Source organism: Parus major, chromosome 1A, assembly GCF_001522545.3.
Source record: "Parus major isolate Abel chromosome 1A, Parus_major1.1, whole genome shotgun sequence".
NCBI lineage: Eukaryota > Metazoa > Chordata > Aves > Passeriformes > Paridae > Parus > Parus major.
In genome coordinates this window covers 66713288-66739920 of record NC_031773.1, presented here as the reverse complement: position 1 = coordinate 66739920, position 26633 = coordinate 66713288, and the positions used below count along the sequence as shown (strand labels likewise).

General features: G+C 39.1%; 1 protein-coding gene across 1 annotated transcript in view; it reads right to left on the bottom strand.

Moving 5' to 3' along the window:
• Window positions 1-594: 594 nt before the first annotated feature.
• The window catches only part of SLC15A5 (solute carrier family 15 member 5), a 31859-nt gene continuing 5820 nt past the window's right edge, over window positions 595-26633 (bottom strand). Inside the window, exons 4-10 of the mRNA XM_015627168.3 lie at window positions 23138-23307; window positions 21016-21236; window positions 18396-18582; window positions 14704-14892; window positions 10418-10549; window positions 2340-2448; window positions 595-1085 (exon numbers count right to left, since the gene is read on the bottom strand). Coding sequence (XP_015482654.1) covers window positions 941-1085; window positions 2340-2448; window positions 10418-10549; window positions 14704-14892; window positions 18396-18582; window positions 21016-21236; window positions 23138-23307 — 1153 coding nt within the window. The 3' untranslated portion in view covers window positions 595-940. The remainder of the gene's footprint in view (window positions 1086-2339; window positions 2449-10417; window positions 10550-14703; window positions 14893-18395; window positions 18583-21015; window positions 21237-23137; window positions 23308-26633) is intronic.

Here is a 26633-nt window from a genome sequence, read left to right as displayed (position 1 = left end):
CATAGGTCTCAAAGTCTTCTAAAAAGGAAATGTTAAGGGTTAGATGATCATCTCTTACAATAACAAAATCAGACAAGTTTGGGAGTGCTTAACACTGTCTAGATCCTTAAACTGGAAATACTAATAATTATTTCCCCCCACCTCCAGCTGCTTCTACCCTTTCCCAATCTTCTTCTCTTAATTCCCTTCACCCCTCTTCAGATGGGCTGCAATTAGTAATTTTGATGTTAATACATTCCAGTCTCCCCTTGTCCTATTAGCAATTTCCTTTATATTATGTTTTTGGAAAGACAAATCTCAGGGTGCTGCTGCCAAGTGGGGCTGGGTGCCTCAAGCACCAAGGTTTCATGCCACACCTCGTGGACTGATGGCTGTTCTCTTCCTTCCAGCGTGTTTTTGGTAGATCTCAGGGCAATTTGCAAAGAAGGTGGATATGTTTGTGTCCATTTCACTGACAGGACCTTGCAGGACCTGGCTGGAGGCTGGGGAGGAGATCAGCAAGAGCCAAGAGCAGCTCACAAAGCTCCCACCACTGCAGATATCAACACCTAATTCCAGATTGCAAAATCACTTGTAAATTATACTACCACAAAGTAACTTTCTAAGCAAATGTCTGCAGGTTTATTAACTTTTGACCACTCCTAAGTACAAATATATGTGGATACCTATTTCCATATTAAGATTAAAAGCCTCTCTCTGTCAGCTGTGGCAAGCAGTGAGCTCTCCTTGGCCTCAGTGTGAATTATGACAGTGCAGCCTCCTTCAAGGCCAAATCCTATGAAGAATGCTATTTTGTCAACTTATAAATAACATTATTATTCATCAGATAATTCATGGATACCAGGACATAGCTCCACTTAAGTGTGGTGGGTAATTTATCATTAGACAGCTGGTGGATAAAAAAAAAATCAAAATTTAGTCAAATGAGGGTGAAATTTTATCAGGTTTTCTCCACAGGAGACAAAATGGGAGAACTTTCCAGGACAGCATTATAATGCTTGATTGCTTTTTCATGCTTCAAAAGTTTTTCTCCAGGAAGAATTCTTCTGAATTCATTGGTGCAATCCTCATGCAGATTGTTGTATCTGGGGGAGATGATACAGAAAGAAAACAACAAAATAATCATCCTTTAAGGGATAAACCCACTGTTTATACACAATACTTTTGAAGTTGCAGTGACTTCTGAATCCTGGATTTCAAGGCAGCCAAAAAAGTAGGAAAATTCAGATTTTCCTAGAACCTTTCAGAATTTCAGGATGAGAAGAATCAAACTGGGTGCAGATGTTAATAATACCTGTACTGTGCCCTTAATTTTTTTTTTTTTAATGATTAACATGCTTTTTTTCCCCTCAGAGAAATTTTAGTGTATTTTTTCTTATTCCAAGTTTTAAAGACTGTTTTCCCCCCCTGCCTAAATCAGTGTTTATCTGAACTTTTTCCCTCCCCACTCAGAGAATTCATATTCATCAAAAAATGAAACAAATTACAATTGATTTCAAAATAACGTCTTTCTAGTAAGTCAAAACTTATATTATTGAAAAATAAAATACCTTGGTTCTGAAGTGAAATGATGATTTGAAATAAACTTTTTTAAATGCTTGGTTTTCTATTTTTAGGAAAATTAGAGGTCAACAGATTCCTTAATAAAAATCTGTTTATTAAATAAATGTTTATTTATAAAATTAAGCTGTGGTGCAAATTTTTTTTTTTTTTAGTTTAAACCAATTTTATGGCACAAATTTTTTTTTTTTTTAGTTTAAACCAATTTTATGGCAACATTTTGACAACTAAAATCTTTTCATTTTCAGCAGTAAATGTCACAAATGAGAATTTCAATTTACAGAAGAATAAAATCCCATACAAGGACTACAAAGTACACGGAGGAGAAATGTTTTTAATTGTGATCCAGTTCACATTTAAGAGAAGAGAATCATATTGGAATAACCAACAAGATGCTCAACTTTGGTGCTATATGTAATAGAAAATACATTTTTTTTGTCAAGAGTTCTATGAGTGCACCACCCTTGGAAGTTTTTCCTGTTGCTCTCATCATCACATCCCTGCCTCATCAAGGTTGTGAAGGATTTCCACAGAGCTGCCTCCCAATCCCAAGACCCACTTTCACACTTTTTTTTTTTTATATTAATAAGACCCCTTATCTATTTAAGGTTTTAATGACATCAGTTTGTTTTAGCTTTTTTTAGCTATTTCTGCTGTGAAATCTCTCTCCACATATCTATCACTACCAATTCTTTATTGCACTCTAGTCCACAGGTTTTACAAGAATTTCTACCTGCACCTACAAATGAAACATCATGTTTTCATTTCCTCACACGTACCTGTGTGCAATGGTCCAGAACCCCAGGGTGTTCACCATCATTAAGGAAGCCAAGAAGAAGAAGAATCTCTCCAATTTCCCTTCATGCAGCAAGTGTGGGAACCAGTTGCCTGGTGGAGCAGACATTTGCAGCAGAATTAGTTTGCCTTGCAGCAGGAGATGTGGCTTGTGTGGAAGACATGAAGATAACTCAGAGTGAGACACAATTCCCTGCAGCTTCTCTGACCTGTTGATACAGATTTCACTCTCACAACATCCTTGGGGGTTTTTAAGCCCACTCTTGCTTTGCAGACAGGCAGTAGGTATCTAAAGAAACTACAGAACTTCCCTAATAAATCTGAAGTGCACTGGAAAACCTAATCCTGCACAGCTACTGCTCCAAAGACTGGAGCATCTTCCATCTGTACTGCCCTGTGCTAAATCAAAGTCAACTGTGAAAATTTTAGGAAGAGCTAGATTCAAGGTGGGCTGTAGAAATCCTTTCTTGTATCTCTCATGTTTGGAAGAGTCTCTTTTTCAGATAAACAATTAACAAATTATTTTTGAAACTCAAAATATTAAAAACATTCACTCAGTGCCTTGGATGGATGCCTCCAATGCCAAGATACCATCTGACATTTTATTTTGCCTTTCTTTACAGCTGCCTTTAAGCCATGAGCCTGTAAGGTGTCCTTTTCTTTCATTCAGTGTTTATTTACACTGATCAGACCTTTTCCAAACAAGGTTTTTGGCAATAGTGTCTGGGCCATTTTGGCACTTCATTTAGCAGAGGACAGCACACCTCCATGCCCACAGAGACTTCCCTGTGTATTCCTGTGCACTCTCCAGTTTGTGGCTGCACTGCTTTCAGCACTGTTCACTGCAACCAGCCTGCAAACAAGCTCAGGTGACAATTAACCATCAAATAAATCAAAATAGTTAAAAATAATAATAAAGCCCCAGTCAGTCTGCAACTGAAGACAATCAGTACCTGAAATGCCATAATCAACTTCAACAAAACCATCGAACCAAGGTGAAAAAAAGAAGTTCCAGAATATCCAGAAGTTACAGGATATCAGAGACCTAAGCAGTGCTGCAATGACCATGTACATGATTTGGGAATCCAGGATATTTATTGCCTTTGAAGAAGGCAGATAGACTGTGTTCATTAGCAATTAATGAAGAAATGCAGAGTGTGAAACAGCTGGTGCTGAGAATGTGATGTCCACACTCTCCACAGCCCAGGGGGGTTCACATCAGAGCAGTTCCCATTAACAGCTGGAACATATCAGTCATGAGCTTATTTTTTTTCTTGTTTAGACCTCTCTAAAAAGAACTCAGTTGTTTTCACACTCCAAGACCATTCTGTGATGCAAATCAGAGATTATTAGAAGACTTAGATTAAAAGCATAGCCCTGATGTGAACTATGCCAGCATCAGTGTGTCCAAAGCCACCTTTCTCTGCTTCATCAAAGTCTGGTATCAAATCCTGCCCCTGTAAACAGTGTGGCTATTCACCCCTTGAGTGAGCTAGTGGGAAAAGAAGGATAACCAGCCTTCTTACCACAGCTGTATTGTAAAATCCTGATGGCCTTAACAGATTTTTTGCCCCCTAATGCCACTTTTACACACTGATTGCCATCCTTAGATTGCTCACATTTTTCTGATTAGAGACAAAGAGCAGTTCCACAGCATGGGAGAGACACCAGCCAAGGGATTACACCCTGCCAAACACACATTCATATATTTACATTTTTCTCTTTTTTTTTCTCCACATCTTAGAGCTATAAACACATTTCTTTTCAGAGCTGTTGCCTTTAGCTCTCCTGGGACTGACAGAACAACTGCCATCAGTTTTTCCTAAGGTCCTCCACAGTTCTCTCCAGCCCATGTTACCCTTTTTGCTTGTCACAGAGCAGCACCCACCACACCTCTGCCTGCTCCCTTCCTTTTGTAGCCTTATCCCAAAGTCAGGTTTAAAAACCCATCCTCTAACACTGTAAGCTGACTGAGCTCCTAGGTGCTGTAACTTCATTTTAGTAGCTTATAAACTTTTACTGTCATCATTCACAATCAGGTAGTTTTTCAATCTGCATCCCCCAGGGGCCACTAGAAAGCAGAGACAGAGCATGTGGATGTGATGAAAGGGAAATCATGCACGGGGGTCTGCACTGCAGCTTGTCAAAGCAGAGTTCACACTGTCTGCTGGGTTATTCACCTTGGCTGGCCTAACTACAGCAGCAGCTTCCTAATGGAATGGCATTTACAGTGCAACCTGAACAGAAAAAAATATATTGAAAAAGTTAATAAAAATGGTTTTACAGCTTCTGTGTTTCAAAGGTCCATTTGCACCATTCTCTGCCTTACCACTGGTAAAGGGACCAGAAAAAGCCACTGAAACTGGGGCTGGTTGGTTCTGTGAGGGTGGGATGGCAGCCTGGCAAGCAGATCTGGATTTTACTCTCACATCACCATGGGCCTCCTCCCTGGCCTGGGTCAAAGATCCTTGCTCTGTCTCCTCCCTGCTTCTTTTAGGAGTTGGTGTTTAAACAGCAAGGCCATGATAATGACAGAGAGCCTTTGGAGAATCCAAATGATCCACAGCACAGGCAGGGACAAAATCAGACAGGGTATGGTGAGGCTCCAGCTGCCACACTTCTCCTCTCAAGTTTGCTGCTCTGTCCAGAGCAGGATGTAGGATCGAGGTTTCCTTTTCCTCTCAGAGAGGGACAAAGTTTGTTAGGGGCAGGTTTTCCTCTACAGAGGGACAAGGATGGCAGCAGTCCTAAGGATATCCAGACTATATTCTTCCATTTTCATCAGTGGATGCAGCAAAAATTAATACAACCATTTCCTACTTTCAGACAAAAAAAAAAATTACTTCTCACTTTTTTCTTTCATTACTTTTCCTTTTAATTTTTGTTTCCCCCCCCTCCCCCCATGAAACAGGAGGTAAACCTGGACTACATTTACATCTATTTATACTCACTTGACAGAGAATCCTCCCCTGTGGTTGCAGGAAGTCTTTAGAGAAGAGTCAACAGAGCTAAACTTCACCCACGTGTTTCAGGCACCAAAACTCCCTTTAGATGCTCTCACCCCTGACCCCACTAACACCTCCCACAAGCTGTCTGCAGACTCCAGCACCCTCCACTGACTGCCTTGGGGGTTCATTCTCTCAGGATATTGCTCTTAGCCATGAACTTCAGGGTCTCCCTGGGCCAGTTTTTCAGTTTTGCTGGAATTGGGCACTGCTGTGATTCAAGAGTCCAGCACTTTCCCATCCTTGCCTCAGCGTGCAACATGCTAACTATTCACTTTTCCCCAAAAGATACTGCCTTTGGGCTCTGTGCATCCTTTACTTTTCTGTGGAGATTGCCAGCAGAAGTGGCAATTACAAGGTTGGTTTGTCACACAGATAATTCACTCACTGGGAATTAACTTTCCTCAACAAGCTCCTGATTTCCATTTTTATTCCAACAATAGAAACACTTAGCAGCATGAATCACCACAAAGAAACAGAAGTTTCCTTTAGGTGCATTATTTTAAATAGACTTTCTCTGCTGGTTAGAGGTGGATTGGTTATGTATTTTATGGCAAATTTAGAACAAGTTAGAAAATGAAGCCTAGGCAGAGTTGGTTCCTCAAGTCTGCTCTACAATCATGGAAATGAAGTACCTGGGAAAATTTCAGTCATATTTGGGATTCTTATCAATTTTGCATCAAAATTGCTCAGTTAATTCAAGAAGAAGGAATAATTTACAATACCAAGAGGAAACAACAGATCCTACCAAAACAGGCAGAGCTGGAGGTGAAGCAGAGATTGGTTAGGACAGCTTTAAGGACAAAAACTTTCCTGGGCTGTTTCTGGTGGGTGACTGACAGCAACTCCAGCCATTGAACAAAACCTGAAAAGGGCCAGTCTTTGACAAATATTAGCACACACAACAAATCTGCTGCTGTGGTGGCACCCTCAGAGAGCTCAAGGGAAGTTGCACAGGGATTTTTCACTCAATAACACTGTCCTATTTTATTATGGGGAAAACCTTGAAGAAAAAACAAGAAAGTCACATGGCCAGGAGTTACTCTGTCCTGTACCATTCCTGCATTTTTGCAGCTATCCTGCAAGTTATGCTGTGATTGTAGAGAAAAATTAATTCTTATTTTAAAAAAAAGGTTTGTAATGCCTTCCTTCATTTCATCAACTTAGTGGGCATATATTCAGTGTTTAATCATATCCAAATTAAAGTCTCACTCTGCCTCTAATCCCCATTAGCTAAGTAGGCACCAGTGGCCACCACCATCTGGACTGCAAGAAATATCCTTTAGCTTTATCATCTTTGGTATTTAGAATCACACAAGACTAAAATGATAAAAAGAACCAGAAAAAACCCTACCTAAAACAAAATTCAAAAAAACCCAAACTCAAATCACAACCCCCCTCCCCTAATAATTCTCTAAATACAAGCAGGAAAACTGTGTCTGGGACAGTTTCCTTCCTCTGACCTTTTTTTTTGGAATTTTTATTTCCTTGTTTCATATTTATATTAATATTTTTGGAGAAATATATTCTGAAATGATTGGCATAAGAGGACAGGTTTTGTCTTGCATCTTCTTCCGTTAAAATGTTAGGAGAGGTAAGAGATCCAAAAGAAAGCAGTTTCCCAGCTTGTACTGAAAATATCACTGTCACCCATCATCTGTTTGCACTCGTCAGATTTTTTAAAAAAAGTCTTATTTTATCATATTCACACCATCCTCCATAGATGCGTTAAAAATGATTAATGCAGCTTTGACTGTGACTGATATCTGATCAACTTTGCCAATAAAAACCCAAATAAAATTCAAAACAAGCGACATAAAGTAGGAGATAAAAACGTTTAAATTTTGTCAACACCCTCTGTGCTTCAAACACTTCAAAATCCTCAGTGGAGGATCTACTTCACTGCAGGAACATGGAAAACATGGGCTCACTGCTCAGAGATGGGAGAACCAGAAATAGTCTTGGCTCAGGTTTTAGTGAAACAAGAATCATGGGACAAGACAAAAACATTCATAGCCCAAAGTCACTCACTAAGCCTTGTTAAATCTTACAGAACCATTTCATCAACACTATCTTCTCTTGCAGCAAAAGAGAAAGAGCTTGCTCTTCCAATATAAATAAATTAGTAAATTAGCTGAGCCTTTTTTTAAGGAAGGAAAAAAAAAAAGAGTTCTGGTTGGTTTGCTTTACTCCCAGTTTCATAAATTGTCCAGGCACTGAATATTTACAAGCTCTTTAAAGAGATCTAAAAAAAAAAAAAAAATTAAAAAAAGCTTAATTTGTGTCATTGGACTCTAATTTGACTTGAGAGGCCACAAATTTGTTCCTTTCAGCAATCATCTTTAAGGGGTTCATTAGGCAACCATTAGGTTTTAATAAATTTTAAAAAACATTTTTCTGATTGTTATGAGCATCAAAGTCCACTGTAAGAAGCACAGTTGGAAAAAATACAGACAGAACAAAAAAATTGTATGCATAACATTTCCTACCAAATTAGGAGAAAACCAAAACTGAGCCTAAAATGCATTTTTTGTTTTGCTATAGTGTATCCCCACCTACAAAAGTCTGATCCTAAACCTACTCTGATTTAGGAGTCAGCAGGAGAACAGGCTGGCATGAGCAGAGGAGTGTTATAACACAAATGAACTTACAGGAATATCAGCATCATTTGCAAGCTGTGAATTGAGTGAATGGTGGTAACTTGGAATTATTAATCTTATTCAAGCAAGGAACACAGGGAAAGAGATACCCAGCGAGATCCCAATTATTTTTAAAAAATAAAAATAAATAAAAATAAAAAGTGAGAGCCCACTAATATGTTGCTTACATATTAATAGGGCAAGTAATCTCTAACACTCTTCTAGCTAAAGCAACAGAGCAATCACTGAGCATTTTTCACTTTCTTTTCCCTGAAGCTTTTCAAGTTTTGCAGAGGACTTTAGCTGCTTAGCAGTAGTCATTCCCATTACAGCACCTTCATCTGAATACAGACTGTCACTGATTCCCTTGGAAATTTCAGAGTGACTTCTGCTCAGGATAATGGTGCAGTCAATTCCACCTACAGGAACAGCAGGTCTGACAAAGTTAAACAAAGACAGAAGTTACAGCTTTGGAAAAAGAAATAAAGAAAAGCTAAGTTGAGAAGTTTGCCACCCAACTTTCTAAGAGTGAGGAATATTTTAGCCAGGAAACTTTTCAGTTTGCTCAAGAATCCTGAGCAAAAGGGGTTAGGATGTGGCAACTGCAGTCTGTGGAGAATTCAGAGTTCAGCCTTTTTGGTCTCAGCCAGGATAAAAAAGTCACAATATCTCTGTTAAAACAGTATTTTTGGCAAGAAAAGAACATTTGCTTTTTTGAATCAATTAAATGATTTCATACAGACTCACGGAAAGAGGATGAATCACCTTGATAGAAGACCAGACAAAAATCTACTGAATTGCAAATCAAATGCAAAAATTGGTATCCTCTACCACAGAGTACAGAAATACTCTGTAAAGAAATTAATTACATAACAGTGACACAACACAGGCAAAATATTTTGGTGCTGACATTATGCTTAATTATTTTGCAATTATTTAATAATTTCCAAAGTCAAGTCACAGTAAAATATGTCAGTTTTAACAACTATTTCAATCTCATAAAAATTAATAATTTCCATACTTTGGAGGGGAAAGAAAAAAATCATCAACACAGTCTGTCTTAAACTGTTTGTTTCATTTACCCCATATTACACTGAACTCACAATAATGAAAAACATTTTCCACTGGGGGATATTCAAGGAGCTCAGCTCTCCACACTGGATAGCTTGGTGTTTAATAGTTCTTTGCCTGATTCATTTGTGTAAACATTCCTGCTTTTTACTCATCTCCAGGTGATGTTTTATACCTTGTCATAAAATTTTAATTGAATTTTTAACTTAAAAACAGGACTGCGTGTCAAAGCATCATTTGTTTGTTCAGATCTTGCGAGTAGGAATAAAAATTCCTTGTCACACTCTCAAGACACCCACTTCTGCTTGTTTTTAAATGACATGATTCTGTACATAGGGAAGGGAAGAACCCTAAGCTGTTACTACATCCTGCAGCCATGGCAATTGCAGTGGTGTCATGTATTAGCTGTGGTCTCTAAAGAACAGCTCCCTGTGACAGTTCCACCAGAGCTTGTTGGTGGCATCTTTAGAAATATTCCTTCAGCAAGCAAGACTATTTCAAATTTGTGAACAAAGGGATGGATCACTGTCCCTCAGTTTGAGAACTCAGGCTCTTTACTTGTTAAATTTACTTGTGAAACAAGTCTGTTCTGTATCTGAATCTGAACACAGATTCATTAGCAAAGAGAAAATGACTTTAAGAAGTTCCTGGCTTATCTTGAAAGTCAGTAACCCAGGAACAGCTCCAGAGCTTCCACTAAATACACCTCAACTGAACCTGAAATAACTCATTTGAAACAGGAAGGTTTCTGGGAACTGCAGCATTCATCTGCCAAAGGGCAAGGCCACAGTGAGACTGGATTGTCACAGAATCTGTCTCTTCCAAAAGCTGGGCAAAGTCAGAGGGAACCACTGATTCCAGGAGAGTGAGGTGCCCAGACAGCTTTGAAACCCTTGAGCCAACCTTCTGTTCCCTCCAACCCTGGGACAGACAGGAAGGAATATTCTCCATCCTTTAAAGCACAGATCTTGCTCTCGAGGCCAGAGGCTTCCATGGAAGTGGAATAACTTCCATGTAAGTGTGAATAACATGAGTGTACTTCTCCAGGAGCACAGAAAGGTGCTTCCTAGCCAATTTATTTTCAGTCTTCCAGAACAGAAGTAGGGAGATTGGACAGGAGGACTTCCTGCAAGATGCCATCCTCTAATTACTCTGACTATCAAAACGAAGATGACTCATTAAAATTGGATGAATACAGCTGGAAGGCTATTTCCTATCTTAATTCCATCTTAATTGTGAGAGCAAATCAATAAAACTTTGGCATCCCTTTTAATTCTGCTGCCTGATTCTCCAGATCAATAATATTAGAAAACTGCTCAGGAACACCCATCATGAGCATCCTCTTACCTTGAGTGCCTGTGTGGGCTGTCTGAACAAAGAGAGCTCCCAAAAAGCAGCCAGCTCCATTAAAGAGAGCTAAAAAATGCATGGAAATCCCTCTCATTCTTTCAGGCACGAGATGGAATGAAAGTAAGGAACCTTAGGGAGAAAGCAGACACAGTTACAAGTTAAAAAAGTCAAAAAAGTGAAACAGAAGGAAGAGTTAAATGATGGTAGAACATAGATAAAACAGAAAAAAATTAAAGCATGGCTATTAGTGAATTTATGTATTTTATATAGAGAATGTACTTGCTGCAGAAGAGCAATCAGATGTACCCTATAACATGTTAATATGTACCCTATAACAAAGCATTATCCAGACTGCTTAAATGAATATCTGTAACAAACTACCCACATATAGCTACCCATATTCCACAAGTACAGACAGATCTTTCACCCAGACATTTGCTCACACCTTTTAAAGCCTCAGGCATGAGCAAAGAGCAGAGAAACACCAGCACAGTCAGTGAGCATGAAGACAATGGATGTGATATAAACTGCAGAGCAGCAGGAACTTTATCTCAGAGCCAGTGCAACACAGCCATTAGGAAATATTTCCAAAATCTAGAACTCTGCCCTCATTTGGACAGTTAGCTTGTTTTACCTTCAGGCTGGACAATGCTCCCATTCCCTGGAGTGCAACCCCCAGGCTCACTGGCTCATTTTTAGGACCTCATTCTTCACTTTCTTGCCAGAAGGCTAAACCAGAAGCAGCAACAGCTTTGGTGGAGAGGGGAATCTGTAGCATGCTGCTGTAGCATGGATGACTATAAATAATCCCACCAGCTGTAATTTGGCTGTAACAGCAAGACCTCATGATTGCTGTTCTTTTTGTGCAATTTTCACCCATCTTCAAAAACTTTTGTTTCCTAATTTTGCTCCTTGAGCTCTCCTCCACACTTTTTCTCCCAAGCTCAGTCTCCCCACCTGCTTTATTAGATGAATTAGAATGACCTCCAGCTTGGAAAACTTGCCAGCAGAGGATCCTATTTGGATGCTGAGTTGCTGAAACACCTCTGAATACAAATAAAACTTTGAAATCACCATCATTCCCCATTTTTAATTTGGATGTCCAAATGAGAGCTTTGAAGACATATCAAAAAAAAATACCACAGACAGTGTTTTCTTCCTCACTCACAATTGGACCCAGAAGCCTGATGGCAAGAGGATGCTTTCTTGAGCCTGGGACACCATCTGTAGATCAACAGTCTGAAGCATTGTACAGCTAACTTGAGACACTAAAATGATTAAAAGTTTCTGGTTGTTCCTCCCTTCTAATAGCAGGGGTACAAAACATGCATCTTGGTCAAATTCAGGCTGGGTAATTGCATCCTACTTACCTAAATTACCCCTGCTGTTTTCAATAGCCTGCCACAAGCCTTCCTTTCCCCACAGTGCTGCTGGGAGCTGTTCAACAGCTGCTGCATTTCCCCCTGGAGACTGCTGCATTTCATCAGTGGCCAAAGCCAGCCCCAATATATCCTGTCACTAACAGAGCTGTAGATTCCTGCTTTAAACCAAGCTAGGCTTGCAAATTCAGCCTGCCAAAGGCTAGTGAGGACTTTGTGGCACTGTGAAGGAGAGCAGTGCTGTTGTTTTATTTTTAAGACTTCCTTAGGGGCAGATATTACTCTAAGAGATGCTCGTGCCACCTGAAGCAGATAATTATTCAAAACTCCTATCAAGAAGATAGTGAAATATGTTATATAAACACTGTTCTAAGTATCAGGGACCAAGTTATAGAATAGCTTGGGCTGAAAGGGACTTTTAAAGGTCAGCCAGTTCCAACCTATGGGCAAAGAAACCTTTCACTAAATAAAGCTATTGAGAGCCCAACCTGGCCTTGAGCACTGCCAGGGAAAGGGAAGTCACAGCTTCTCTGGGTGAGCTGTGCCAGAGCCTCACCACCCTCACAGGAAACAATCTCCTCCTGATATCTAATCTAAACCTACTCTCAGTCTGAAGCTGTTCCCCTTTGTCCTGTCACTACATGCCCTTGTAAATAATCTGTAGGCTCTTGTCAGGTACTGAAATGACATAATTAGGTCACCTTGAAGCCTTCTCTTTTCCAGGATGAACAACTTCAATAAGAGAGGTCCTAATGAAGACAAAGAGTTCAATGTGCCAAATTTAACTTCTCTTACCAAACTCTTCAGAAATGAGATATCCTTTCTTCCCCCTGCTTAAAAGAGTGACCATTTACCTCTTCAGCTTGGATCATGTACTTTCAGGTCCAGTAAATTATTATGATAATTGAATTTGACCTTCTGCATAAGAAAGGCAGTGAAATGTCAGGAAGGGTGAGACAACTCTGCAAGGCTTAGGCTGCCACTGCCATCCACTGGGATTCACCAAAGGGTTCCTGAACAGAAATTCAGTCCAAAATGAAGTAGAAATCCAGAGCTCAGTTCAGAAGCCTGAATGCAGAGCTTGAGGGCTGCTGGAGAGGATTCAGGAGACCTCAGCCACCTGATGCAGAGCAAGACCTGGGGGAAAGCCAGGCTCTTCTCCAGCAGCAGCTGGGAGAGCTGCAGAGAACCTGCTTGTCCTGCCTGCACAGCCAAGACACTCCGTGACAAACAGGGCCAGACACCAATTTGTGGGCAAACAAATGGAGGCCTTCTTCCCCCATCAGCTACAGCCACATCCTATTTTATGCACCTCCCTCTAGCTTTTTACCTGCAGGTCTCCAGACTTAGTCCCAATTTAGCTGGGGTCTTAAGTCACACCTCTCACTGCAGCTCTAAGCAGGATGTTTAATCTCTACCTAAATGGGGAAGGACAGCTTTTCTTCCTAAGAAATTCTAACCACAATCCTTTAAAAAAATCTAAAAAAAAAAAAGGGAAGAAAACACCTAAGATGGAGTTTTATTTCTTTTCTAAAGGCTAATGTAATCTTCCAGTCATTGGACTCCAGTTGTGTCCCATTGTGCTAGATTAAAAGGCCTTATTCTACCAGCAATATTCTTCTCATGCTTTTGCATGAGAAGACTGTAAGCAAGTCACCTCCTAACCTTTTTTTTGTTAAGCTAAACAGAGAGGGTCACAGTTTTCAGTTACACTTAGCCTGTAACCTAGAAACCAAATTACCTGCCTAGAAACCTGTCGCAGTTAAGTACTTGAGAGCTATCAGATGAAGAGGCATTATGAAAGTGCTAAGTATTTAAAACTAGGGAAAATTACCTTTTTAGTGACAGACTGTGACCCACAGCTCTCAGTAGTCTAAGAGTATAAGAATGAAGCTGAGACACTGAAGTTATTTCCTGCTCTTAAATAAAAACCTGAACATTTCTGGGGTTGTACTGGAACAAGAGACATTCAACCCATAGAATTAAATACCTGCAGAGATCAGCCAGTCAATTACTTTACCTGTGTCTCTAAGTGAATGTTGCTTAGATTATTTTTATAATAGTTTTTTTTTTTAAATCTCTGCAAGGTAAAACACTGGTAAGCACTCTGAATGCTCCTCAGAAGAAAATAAGCCTTAAAAATGTCAGTGTAGACAAAGAAAAGTAAATTACAGAAAGCAGAAGAGGTTCAGACTCACAATCAAGAGTATGACTACAAAATGTGTGGATGGCAGGCGCAAGCTGAGCTCTGAAAAACAGGAGTGTTTATCTCTGGCTCCATGTCACAAGCTGTGATGTGATGATCTGTGTTGGATCTCATGGCTCCTGATTGGAGCACTCACAAAAACCTTGCAGCTGCCTACACCATTCTCTAGGTTAACCTGTCACTGTTACATGCCCACATATGCTCTGTGCCAGTGAAAAACATGTAATAATTCTATTAGCTGGGACCAAAAAGAAAAGGTATTAAATTGCTTCACCTTGCTCTGTCTGTGGCCTTTAAGGTGGTCACAGAGTACAACCACAGCTCAGCTCTCACATGCATTTTTATTCCATCTCAATAAAATCATCACAGGAGAGTTCAGGTCAGAAGGGGCCTTGGAGCTCATCCAGCCCAGCGCCCCTGCCTGAAGCTGCTTCAGCTTCAACACCAAAGAGGGGATTGTGCCCCCAGGGACCTGACTGGACTGCGCTCCCTCCTTCCAGTTAATCTGGAACATCACTGCTCATCCTGAGTTCCAGCCAGCAAGACAAATCACGCTTCTCTGAAGCAGGTAAAGCACAGATCTCTGCTCATTAAGCCCGTGGAAGAGAGCCAGGGATAAAATATCAGATGACAGTAATTATTTTTAGGAAGCTGATATAGCTCCCTGAGAATCAGGACACCTATTTGCTTTTACTTACAGGAGGGAGTTACCAAGGCTTCAGCCACTCCAAGCAGGATGTACTGAGGAGCCAAGTGGAAGCAAGGCATGGAGGAGACCAGGAGAACCTCCTCAGAGAAAGTCTGCTCCACCTGAGGGAAGTGCTTTCGGTGCATTTCACAGAAGCCAGCAACCATCACGGAAAGTGCAGCACATAAGTGACCTACAACTGGGTAAAGAGCACAGAGAGCACTCACCAAAATTGTAGTTACAGGACCACCACGTGTTTAGAGTGAGGTAAACTCCTAGGAAATGCAAAAGAAGCTTCCTACCCCCACCCCAAATCACTTTTTCTGAACACCTAAAACATGAATAAATAGTATTTGCTATGTGTGTATGGCAAAAGGACAACAGCTCAGCCCAGAAACAGAGTTCAGAATAAGAGAGGAAAAACTTTTCTGAAAACCAAAGTCACAAATAATTTTTTACTATTTTTTGAATATTGAGGGAGAAAGGAAGGAGAAAAGAAAGAAAGAAATGTCCTTCCAGATAGTACAAGAGAAAGGGTAGGAACAAAACTACCAGGCAGCAGAAAATTCTTCCAAAACTCAGATGTGTTCTAACTACACTCATTGCACAGAGGATACTATTAAAATATGTTATTTTATATATTTTGTTGTTGGCAGTACAAAATGGTTGTATCCTCTCAGAAAAGAAAACCACAAAGAAAGCAAAGTCTCCAAGTGAATCTGAATTATCCATACCCCTCATGGTTTGAGCTCCCATTGATTTTGACTAAAAGTCTGATTTGCCAGCATTTCTAAGTCATAATGGGAGGAGAATTTGGTCTCTTTTGACAGTTTTGGCTCAAATGCTTGGACCAAGCCTTCATGACTGGTAATTGCTACACTTATTAGAATGGACATCAACAGCCAAAAGCTTTTGTTTCATATTACATTTATAACATACATACACTTTGTTTTTTTTAGTGTCAGGAGAGTAGAGATGAAGAACTCCTATAGCTAAGTGGCCTTAGCCTTGTTGTGTTTCTTCCCTCAGCACCAAACTCTCACACCCTTCCTCTAGCACAGTTTTCTTGTGTGTTCACATCTTTAAATATCCTACCTCCCCTGCCCAGCCTGAGCTTTTTGGAAGCTGTTTAGGCTCCTCTAGTGCTTAATGAAAATATCAATGAATTATTGCTTGAAAATTGATGACAGGAGGGAATTCAACAGCGTTTTCTGGCCAATGCACCTTATCAAAGCCAGGTATAAAGCCCTCAAGGAGCTTCTTGTAGTCATCCAAAGCAAGAGTTCTCCTAGTGAAAAATTATGTTGGTACTAAAGAAGCCCCCAGCAGTTCAGTATTCCTAACAGTGCAACAAACTTGAAGCATTTTCCTTTGCTAAAAGCCAATGCATTTCTGAAAAAGTAACCTCTGGGTGCCCAAAAATTTCAACTTTTTTTTCCCTCAAGATTTTATGTGGCAGGGGAAGAAACCAAGAGCCTTGGAGATGAGGTTTTCATCTTTATTCTTTACTCCCTTCAGTCCTCTTTAAATGAGGGGCTTGGAATGAGTGTCTGAGGCTTTGGTTTCACAGGAGAACAAGCTATTTCAGTAATATTTAGGGGTGATTCTGGGACAAAGTTCTTTATATTATCCAGAGACTAAGGTTGTATTGGACCTTTGTGAATGAACCAACAATTATAGAGAGAGCAACAAATTACAGTTTCTATGTAGGCCCTTAATACAGAGCAATCAGATATTTCAGTTGTCTAATATGGTTCATCCTTGAAAACTGTTATTCTTGCTGAAAATTTCCAGAAAACTATTTAAATTTCTTCTTACAGGAGTTGAATTAAAATATAGTTATAGGCTGGCTTAACACCAACTGCCTATTTATACTTCCAATTTTGCTGCTGAAAATAATTGAGAACCTAATTAACTGTTGGCAAAAATATTGGCACTTAGAGGTCTACCACACTTGCAGGTGCAGTCATATACTTGGATATCTAAAGCCATTGCCTGTACTCACAGGTATTTTTATGCCTCAGGTAGTTTATAACCCTAACAGGAGGCTATTTTGATAAATGAACCTATTAAGAATAAACCACTGCATATATTCTACTGCTGTTCAACATAACAGGATAATACATTAATACTAACTTGAAATTTCCGTGGTTTAAAGGAAAATGATTATCTGAATGTGCTTTTTGTGTTTTAATGCAGATGTTATTTTAAAAACTAGGCTAATTGCAACCTGCTGTGTTATATGCTTCTGGTTTGTATAAAACTTAATAACACTCTTAATTAGGCTAATTTAGTCAGATTAATACCTCTGTGTGTGTCAGTGCTCACTGTGCTGCCTGCCATGGGGCACTGAATTAATAGCAGCACACTGAGAAAATAGCGGTTTATAAATATTTTCATCTGAGGTTTGCAATGCAGACTGGAAGATAAAAAATGTAAGGAGTTTAATGAGAGTTTCTATGAAAGGGAGTAGTTTTAAGTGAATACAGAATGGAAACTGCTTTGCTGTTGCTACTACATGGAGCTGACATCTGAAGGGCATTGCAGAGGAGCCCTCCAGATCCTAGAACATAAGAGTTTTGGAGGAAATTTAAAAAAAAAAATAAATAAAAGAAACCACATTGGTCTTAAGAGAAGGCAGCCCAACTCTTATTGAAGTTATCATTCCTTCTAGGCTATCAACTTCCCTGGAACAAATGCTAATCTACAGCAGGGAAAACTTTTACCACTTTCTGTGAGGAAGGGGTAACCCTTCACCTTTGGAGATCCCTTTGTGCTGTGACTGAGGATATAATAAGGATTTTAATAAATGAAAATACCAAACACTTGAACAATTACCTCCTATTAGCCATTCTAATGAAAACTCTAGTGGCTTGGGAGGAAGGCTGTAGCTCTCCAAGGAACCTTCCACCTGTGAAATACTCAGCCTTTTCAATGGGAACAGCAGCCAGTGATACACACCCATTTGCTTTGCATAGTTTTCTGAATGTTTTTTGTTTATCCATTCTAAAAAAACCCCTATTGTACATACAGAATTAGCCTAGATACTTTTATTTCATTTATGATGCCACTGCAGAGTCTGGAAGAAACTGTTCTAATGGTAATACAATTTCCCTCTTATGAGCTGCAGTCCTAACCATAATGCATTTACAGCATAAAAAAATACAGGAAAACAAAGTTTTTATTCCTGAGTTACCAGAATCCAAAATCATCATTTTGAGCAGCATATTTCTCCAGTATCAGAGAGCAACTAACTGAAGAAGTCTTTAATTTCTAAAAAAGACTTGGATTGTAAATTAATTTTCCAAAAGCTAATGGATAAACAAACATATAGAAGTTAACCAAGTGAAAGTAATTCTCAGGCATAAATAGTTAATATTCTTCTCTCCAATACCTATTCCATAGGATAACTCCTAGTTATTTGTGAGTGTGCCTCAAAATTTTTGTTGGTCAGAAGAGTCTGTCCTACACAAAACCTATACTTTTTTTTTTCAGTATCTTGTGTTTTCAGGATTTTTTTTCCAATAATTCCTTTGAAACAAATTTACTTCTGAGCATCATCCCAAAACAAGTCCATATTAACATTTACAGTCAGATATAATTGTCTGGGATCGTCCATCACACTGAAATTGCTCTCTCAAAAATAGAAAGGATATTAAATAAGAATATTAAAGCTGTATAAATACACATTTTTTTACATACCAATGTAAATTGTTGGAGAGTGTCCAGTGTCCTTGGAGCTAAAGAGCCATGAGTTAATGCACTCCAAAACAGGAACAAGAATCAGTAGGGGCACAATGCTGATCACATTCATTGCTGCAACTGGCAAGACAAACCCACTGAAGTGCAAGTTGGAATTCATGGTTTGGAGATAATATCCTGAAGGGATCTGTATTGAAGGATAAAACCACAATCCATGGATAAGATTTTCACTGCATTTGGAAACTTCTCCAAGTTTTTCCTTCTGAAGAAGTCACATTAAACCAAATACCTGCTGGCAAAAAGGAATGGGCATTCATGAAGAAAGCCCTTCAGACAGCGACAATATTGTTCTCTGCCAGAACATTTCCCTTTTATAAGATTTTCTCCTACATTTAACAAATTAAGCAACAGTCTAAAAGTTTATTTGATCACCCCTAATTAGAGCCATCAGCCAATATACTGAATAATTCCACCCAAAACTTCAGTCACTTCACCCAGTGTGTAACAGAACAATCTCAAAAGGACAAAATGCAGAGGGATTTGATTTTAGAATTGCAAGGTACAGACTGATTTTGGATTTATGGTTGTGTGCTCAGGGTAGGAGCACTTTAAAAGCTACAGGTAATGAAGATTTGGGTACAGCCTTAGAACCTAATGCAACTCACAGTCAGAGAACCTAAAAAGGACTTTCTTTTACCTGGGGGAGCTGAAAACCAAAGACAAAAAGCAGATGAGGAACCTCCCAGTGGCAGTCAACAGGGTACACAATTAAATAGATTTGTGAGATTCTCCCTACAAAAGCAAATAATTCCTCCTGATTGTGTGAGGCTATGCAGAAGAGCTGTTGAGTTTATTAAAAAGTGTAAAATCAAAATCCTGATGGCTTTTACCAACAGATTTACAGACTTTTCAGTGGTTTGTTTGTCTGGGAATTTTTTTTTTTGAGAAAGCTTGATTAACTAATTTCATGTGCAGCAGAGAGCCATGATCAACACTATTTTACAGATTGGAAAACTCCAACTTGAGCAAATCACAGATTACAGTCATGACAGAACTTAACCTAGAACTGGATATTTTTACCCTGTATCTGTTTTTACTGAGTTCTAGATTCCTGCAGCATCCTGCACACTCTTCAATAAAATCAGTGATTTCAAACTCAGGTAGAATATTACTGCTTTTTATCAGTCTGAAATTTAATGTATAATTGTTAACTGAGCTTGTGTAGGGTTTCTCATCAATGGTTGCAGTCAACAGAGCCCACCATGAGCCCATGCTAAAGAATTACTCCAATACACAAAATATTTTTCACCTACATTCCTCCTTCAAAAGGAAATACAAATTGTAAAAGGGAGAAAAAATAGAAACAAAACTATGTATGTTTAGAACTAAGTCAAATTTTGTTGGTTCCTCATTTCCAAGGCCTATTGCAAATAAGAATTGACTTCTTAATAGGAATTAAAATATCAACATGAATCACGGGCACTGAAAGCTGTTAACTTAATAATTTGAAGAAAATGCTATTAATCTTTACAAAAAAGATACTGATCTATCTCTGAGTTTGAGAAAGAGCCCTAAACTTATTGGAAATTCTGCCAAAGGATTAATTTATTTCAGCAGTGGAAAGACATCTATATTTTCTAGAGAAATACTTTATTATAAACTTGATAAGTGAACTTGATAAGTGATAATATCTGTTTAATTTTCATATAGTCACTAATGCATAACCTTGGTCATGTAGGCGTGATTGTTGGTTTTGAACAGGTTTTTTTTGTTTGTTTGGGATTTTTCGTGCTTCTGGGGGGAGAGAAGGAATTGGGGAGGGAAGAGGAGAAAGAATGAGGCAGATGGATGGAGACATGGAATGATGGCATGAGGAAGTGCCAATGGAGCAGGATATGCCACATATTTGTAAGAATTTCCTTAAACAACATTTAAACACCAATGAGTGAAAAAGAATTTCCAAGGCAAACTTGTCATTCCAGTTGCCAAAGGGGAACCCTCCAACTCCTGCTTCTCCAGGATCACCCAGACAAAGGAATCTGAAGGAATCATGTCAGCTTAAGGAGCTTCTTGACACATTTACGTTTGCAGAAGTGAAAAGAACCTCACAGCCCGACAGAGGAGCTGTGAAAGGGCTGCTGCTCTCCACAAATGGAAACCCACCCACTTCCACTGTAGGTACAACAGCCACACGATCCTGTCAAAACAGTCAGAGAAAATGCAACCAAACCAGCAAATAAAGATTTTTCTACTTCTCCCCAAAAGTGAGGGAACACTTAGGAAATTGGAAAATTCCATTTTAATCAGCCTGAGTCTCAGTGTTGATGACATAGCATCATGGGGAGAACAGGGCTCTCACACAAGATGGTTCAGCCAGTAAAAAGGTTCCTAGAAAGAAGTAGCAAGCACTCACAAAAGCTTCTTAATGAGCCTTGACCAAGTCAATTTTTATTATTTGAGGAGTTCAGAGGCTGCAGCAAGGTATATCCTTAGGCAATTAAAGCTATGCAAGGCTGCTCAGCTGGCAAAACAACATTTAGGAGAAAACCACCTAGAGAGATAATATTAAGCACGTGTCAGAGTCTATATCAAGCTTTTAGTTCCAAAGCCTCGTACCCACCTGCATAACGCACGTTCTGTACAGGATCTGGAAAGTGAACAAGGGGAAGAGTCTGGTGAGTGACTTGGTGCCTTCCACCTGGCTCTCACTGTACTGACCACCCTGGTTTTCCTTGGCATGGTCCAGCCAGCTGGCCAGGGCTGTGCTCAAGTAGCGATACCGCGCACCGCACGTCTTCAGGGCGCTAAAAATGACCCCAAAAGTCGTCAGCAGGGAGCTGTCTGCAAACAATCAGAGACAGTAGACACTGGTATGGCTTTTACCTGCTGTCAAGATAATCAAGCCAAGACAAAACATTTTGGGATTGAAAATATAAGCTGGTATATTCAACTTTATGTCTTTTTAGGGAGGGGAAGGTCATAACTCTGGATTTGTTTAAAAAAATTCTTTTTGGAACCCAGGTGGTTCACAAGCCAATTGTTACAAAAGCAATCCTGTCCAACAGCCATGGAGGAGAGCCCCTTTTATTACCAAACATTTGACACACCAAAATGTGTTTCTCTGGTTGAGCAGGTAAAGTATTAATTTCCTTTGTTTTTTCTTTCCATTTATTGAATATCTGTCAAATGCCTGCTGAAGTCCCGTAGCAAGGGAAAGGAAGTAGCAAAGTGAGAAGGAAAAGGAGTTAAAAAAACTCATTTGGAAAATGTTCTTGGATGGATTTCAAGGCCAGAATGATCATCTCAGGTCTTCCAAGTGGCATGCAGGACAAAAGAGGAGTTTCCAGTCTAGTACTTGGCATATTAAAACTTACTGACTGGTTACTGGGTTCACGAATTGCCAGCTTGCTTCTCAGATGAAATAGAAGTAGAATGAGCACAAAACTGTTAGCTTCAGGCTTGGGAATGCAGGTTCATTTACCTTTGGCAAATTGCCATCCATACAAATAGGGGTTATGGCACTTCTATGCTTTTCTGAGTGCTGAAGCACTACAATAAATTGAGTATCTCTGAATAAATACTTTCCAAAACCCAAAGTGAACTAAGACTGCAGAATGAAAATGTCTCCCTACTATCTCTGATGTGAAAATGATGTGATCTAGAAATATCCATTGACATCTAATGGAAGCACTTGCTTTAAAGTACTAAGCAAGGGTGTTTTATTAGATAAACTAATATTTAAACCTCCCTGGCTGCATGGTATTAACCTGCAAAATGTTGTCACTATGGAATAAAATCTGAAATAGCATATCAAAACCTGAAAACAGAGTTGGTAGAGTTTCTGCTGTTCTGTAGGACTGTACTAGGTAGCTATTCTCACCACTCATTGTAAGTGATATTTAAGTTTCAGACCTAGATTATTTTAAGAGCAGCTCTGAAGACTAAAAGAATAAAAAAAGTGCAGAATTCCAGAGTGAATTGACTAAGAAGCTAACCAGAAAACAAGTGGGATCTGGGGGCTCTTCTCAAAGCAGAGTTAGTTTCAGAAGTAAATAAAAGATAAGAGGAAATTTGGTACTAGCTCAATTCACTGCCAGAGCTTGAAATGAGATGTTTCAAGTTAGAAACTTTCAATGAGATGTTTCAAGTTTGAGAAATGTTATTTTGCTTTGCCCTACAGTAGAGAGTGGACATTCACAGAAAGGGAATAAGAAGTAATGTGATGTTACTGCTCTGCAAGTAACCTCTGAACCCAGTCAGGTTTGACATCAGAAGATGCACTGAGTGCTCCATGACAAACCCAGCAGAGAGCTCAATGAAGCAGCAGATCTGCCGTGTCCTGGCTCATCTGACCTGGGCTTCAAGATGGTCATGGCCCTCTCCTTTCCTCTGGAATGTGAGGGGTTGAGAAGACAAAAGGTTGAATGAAACGTGACAAAATCAATTCCACCAGCAGCAGGAATTATTATACCTCTTCCTGCACAGGCAAAGGCTGTGACACCTGCGCTGACACAACAGAAAACAAACAGGAGTTTGGTTACCAGAGATTGCTTCCCACTTTTACAACCTACCCAGAGTCTCCAGAGAATGGATATCCTTCCTCACATGCAGATTTTGGAGGGCTAAACACCAAGGATTGCCAGCCAAACAGGGCAGAGTCATAGAAGAAATAGTTTAGATATGCAAATTGATTTTTTCTGTGAAAGTAAATCTCTAAAGATGTTTCCTGAGTTGCCTCTTACCTGTTTTGGGTTTGTAAATCATTTCACCCCGAACCATGTGAATTGTGATCATAGCCATAAGCCCAGACACAAATGGGATAAGAAAGCCAAGGTTCCTGGCCACGGACTGCTGGATGTAAGAAATGCTGACAAAGACCACTGCTGAATTCAGGTTAACCAACCAATGAAACCTGGAACACAGAGACAAGAGAGAGAAAAGTGGAGAGGCTGAATAGTATAAAAACCTTTACAGAAGATTAAAATAGCCAATTAAAGGCATGGTTAAGTATAGTAATCATGGCCACATCAGTGCCATGCACACATTAGCACAGCAATTAAAACAGATTTTCACTCAAATGTCTCAGCTCCAAGAGGTATATGATTAAAGTAAGTGTACTAAGGCAGTAGAGCTGAACAAATTATCAGTCTAGTACTGGAAATATTCTTGTGGGTGACATTAATTAAATACATCAACATTTACCATTTACACATTTAATATCTGGTAACAAGTTTTGTGTATGAAATATCATCGAATCATATGCTTCAAGCTTGAGAAATGTCTTAATGCCACCACCCTTTGGTTAAGAAATATTAAATGCTAAAAAAATGTAAGAAATATTAAAATTTGGTTTATCAGTTATTAGCTGGATGGCTCAGTTTGAATTTTTGTTATTCTGTTATGTTATTTTGTTATTCTGTTATTCTTCTGGAATACCTTGACAAGGAGGTTCCCCTACAAAACTTTCCCTGAGACTGTAACTGGTAGCAGAGGTGCTTCCCAAGTAAGTACTGAGCCCCTCCTAATCAGAGAAGATCTCCAAAGGATAAATCACACACTCCTGGAAGCAGATGGCATACCACTAGTGACAGGCCTACTGCAGTTTGGAACCCCTGAAAATAAAATAATTATTGAGCAGTATTATCCCAATGTGTCAAAGATTACAGCTTGGAATCAACTCCAGGAAAGAGATTTCTTTGCCTTTGCTGGAGCCATAGCAAAATGGTTTCACTTAAAGGTGAAATACACATCAATGCATAATTATAAAACTTATTGCATATTACTGGAAGAAGGAAAGCTTTTTTTCTTGCTCAGTGCCACTTCTGCATCATGCATGCTGTTTGAATTGGGCCAATGAATCTAGAATTATCTTCTCAGTGAAAAACAGATTTGTAATCATGTTATTCAATGATGATACATTTGGAGGGATTTTGTACATAAAAATATTGACCATTCAACTAAAGCTTTTAAAAAAATATAATTGTATGACTCATTTGGCTAGAACTTGTGTAAAAGTTTTGAATCAATTTTTAACTGACAATGTTTAAGTTAGGAGCTTCATGGCTGTTTTCCAGACTTTCTAAAGAAGTGTCCTGACACTCTTCATGACTCTATGAGTACCTGGAAATAGGAGCATCCAAATAAAACCCTGGAGTACAGGAGGGCACTTTCATTTTTCACTGCTGCATAGCAATGTACTTTAAAAGAGAAATGTAAAGTTCCTATACTCTTACAAAAGTGAAAAGGAAAAGAATCCCAACAAATGTGTTAGCAATCCCTATGGCCAAAACAAGAAAGATGAACTAACCTCGACACACACCCCAGAATTCTGGGATGTGCTCATATCATACTGACAGCAGCAGATCAGTATTCAGGCCTTTATTGCATAAAGAGTCCCAGAGCTCACATCAGGGCATGTCAGATTAGTCAGATACATCAAACTGAATATCCTGGCCAGCTTTGCAGGGAAGAGCTCCTTCCTGAAGCTTCTCTGAGGCCTCTTCACAACGAGAGCCAAAATCCAACTTGAGAGGTTCACTTCAAGAATGCAGTGCAGATACAGATTTAAATGATACAAGCCCACATGAACCTAAAACTCTTCTTAAAACATTTTAAAGAGATGCTTTTGTGTTGAAAACTTTAAAGAAGTAACATCCAGGTGATTCTTATTGAAAAGTATTGTTTATGTTTGTACATCTTTGTAGGAGGAGGTCAGTTTTTCAAAAATTACTTTCAAAACACAAAGTGGGGAAAATCCCAAAGAAGCAGAATTTTTTTTTAAAAAGTCAAAGTGTATTGAGGAAAATGGCAGAAATTGATATGTGGAAGCAAAGCAGAGAGAGTGAGGGTGGGAAATGCCATTGGTGCCATGTTCTCTGCAGTTTTTACAGCAAGGCTGTAAGACAAGATACAGCTCTGTTCATTCTCACTGCACCCTTGGCTCTCTCTCTCTGCCCCCACAGACAGAATGCATTTCTCCTGCTGCAAAATAGTGCCAGACCATAACCTTAACCCCAGAAATGCAGAAGGCTCTAGAAAAATTTAATCTGACGGAATCCAAGTTTTTCTTCACTTAGAATTGGTATATTCTATTTATTTATAAGGTCAGAGCCAGAGTACATACTGCAGGTTAGAACCAAGCTGTAAGATGTGCAAAGCAATCTTCTTGAAGGATTGAATTGGAAAACAGGTAATTACCAGGACTTTTAACCCAATCTTTAATTCAGTAATTCTGATTGCTTAAACAGAACTTGGCTAAGACCAGACTCAAATTCATCAAGAGTATGCCATCCCATTTTATATCATTTTAAAATTCAATCTCGTGACAAACATCCACCAAGAGAGAACAGGCTACCAAGAAAAAGTCATTATATTCTGAGATGCTTAATGAGATTAAAAATGCTTAGAATGAAACCCCCCATTTTTCTAAATTTTGAGATTGCATCCCAGCAGCCCCTCCTTGGGTACCAGTGTAAAAATTAAAATTTTTTTCAAATCACACATGTGCCTTTCTTGCTATTTCCAAAGTTCCAAGAACTGACCCATTTGGATTCCCCCAAGGAACTTTTTATTCGTATTATATTTCCTTTGTAATCAACACTGAGACATGTCACTTTGATTAAACACAATTCTGAATGGCTAAGACCACAGTACAATAAACTCTCCAGAGCTATCATTCAGAACAACTGATTGCTCTCCACTCTTAATCCCCAAGAGTCTTATTTAATCAAAATGATGTTGCTAATTAAGGATTAAAACTCAGAATAGAGTAAAAAGGAAGGATTTTTTTTCCTCTTCTTTCCTATGGGCAGGTCAAGGAGGCAGAATCTGCTCTAAGGAACTAAACAGTCTCATCTACCTTTGGTAAAGCTACTTTATTCACTGAAGTTTGGATTTAATTCAAAACTCCTTGATATTAACATAATTGGAGGAAAAAAGAATAGCCAGGAAAGCCATCCCCAAAGGAGGAGAGACCTGATTCACCAAGATCTTCATTGATTCTTCAGCATTGCATTGTTAATATGCAAATGGGCTCCTTTTTTAATAACCATGTGTGTAAAGGAGAAAAAAAGGGGAAGTTCAGAGCTTTCTTTCACCCTGCCTTGAAGCAGGAGTATGGAGAGTCCTGCTGCAACTCCCTCACTGCATGGCATATTAGAAATTATGTTATATTAGAAATTATGTTATATTAGAAATTATGTTATATTAGAAATTATGTTATATTAGAAATTATGTTAT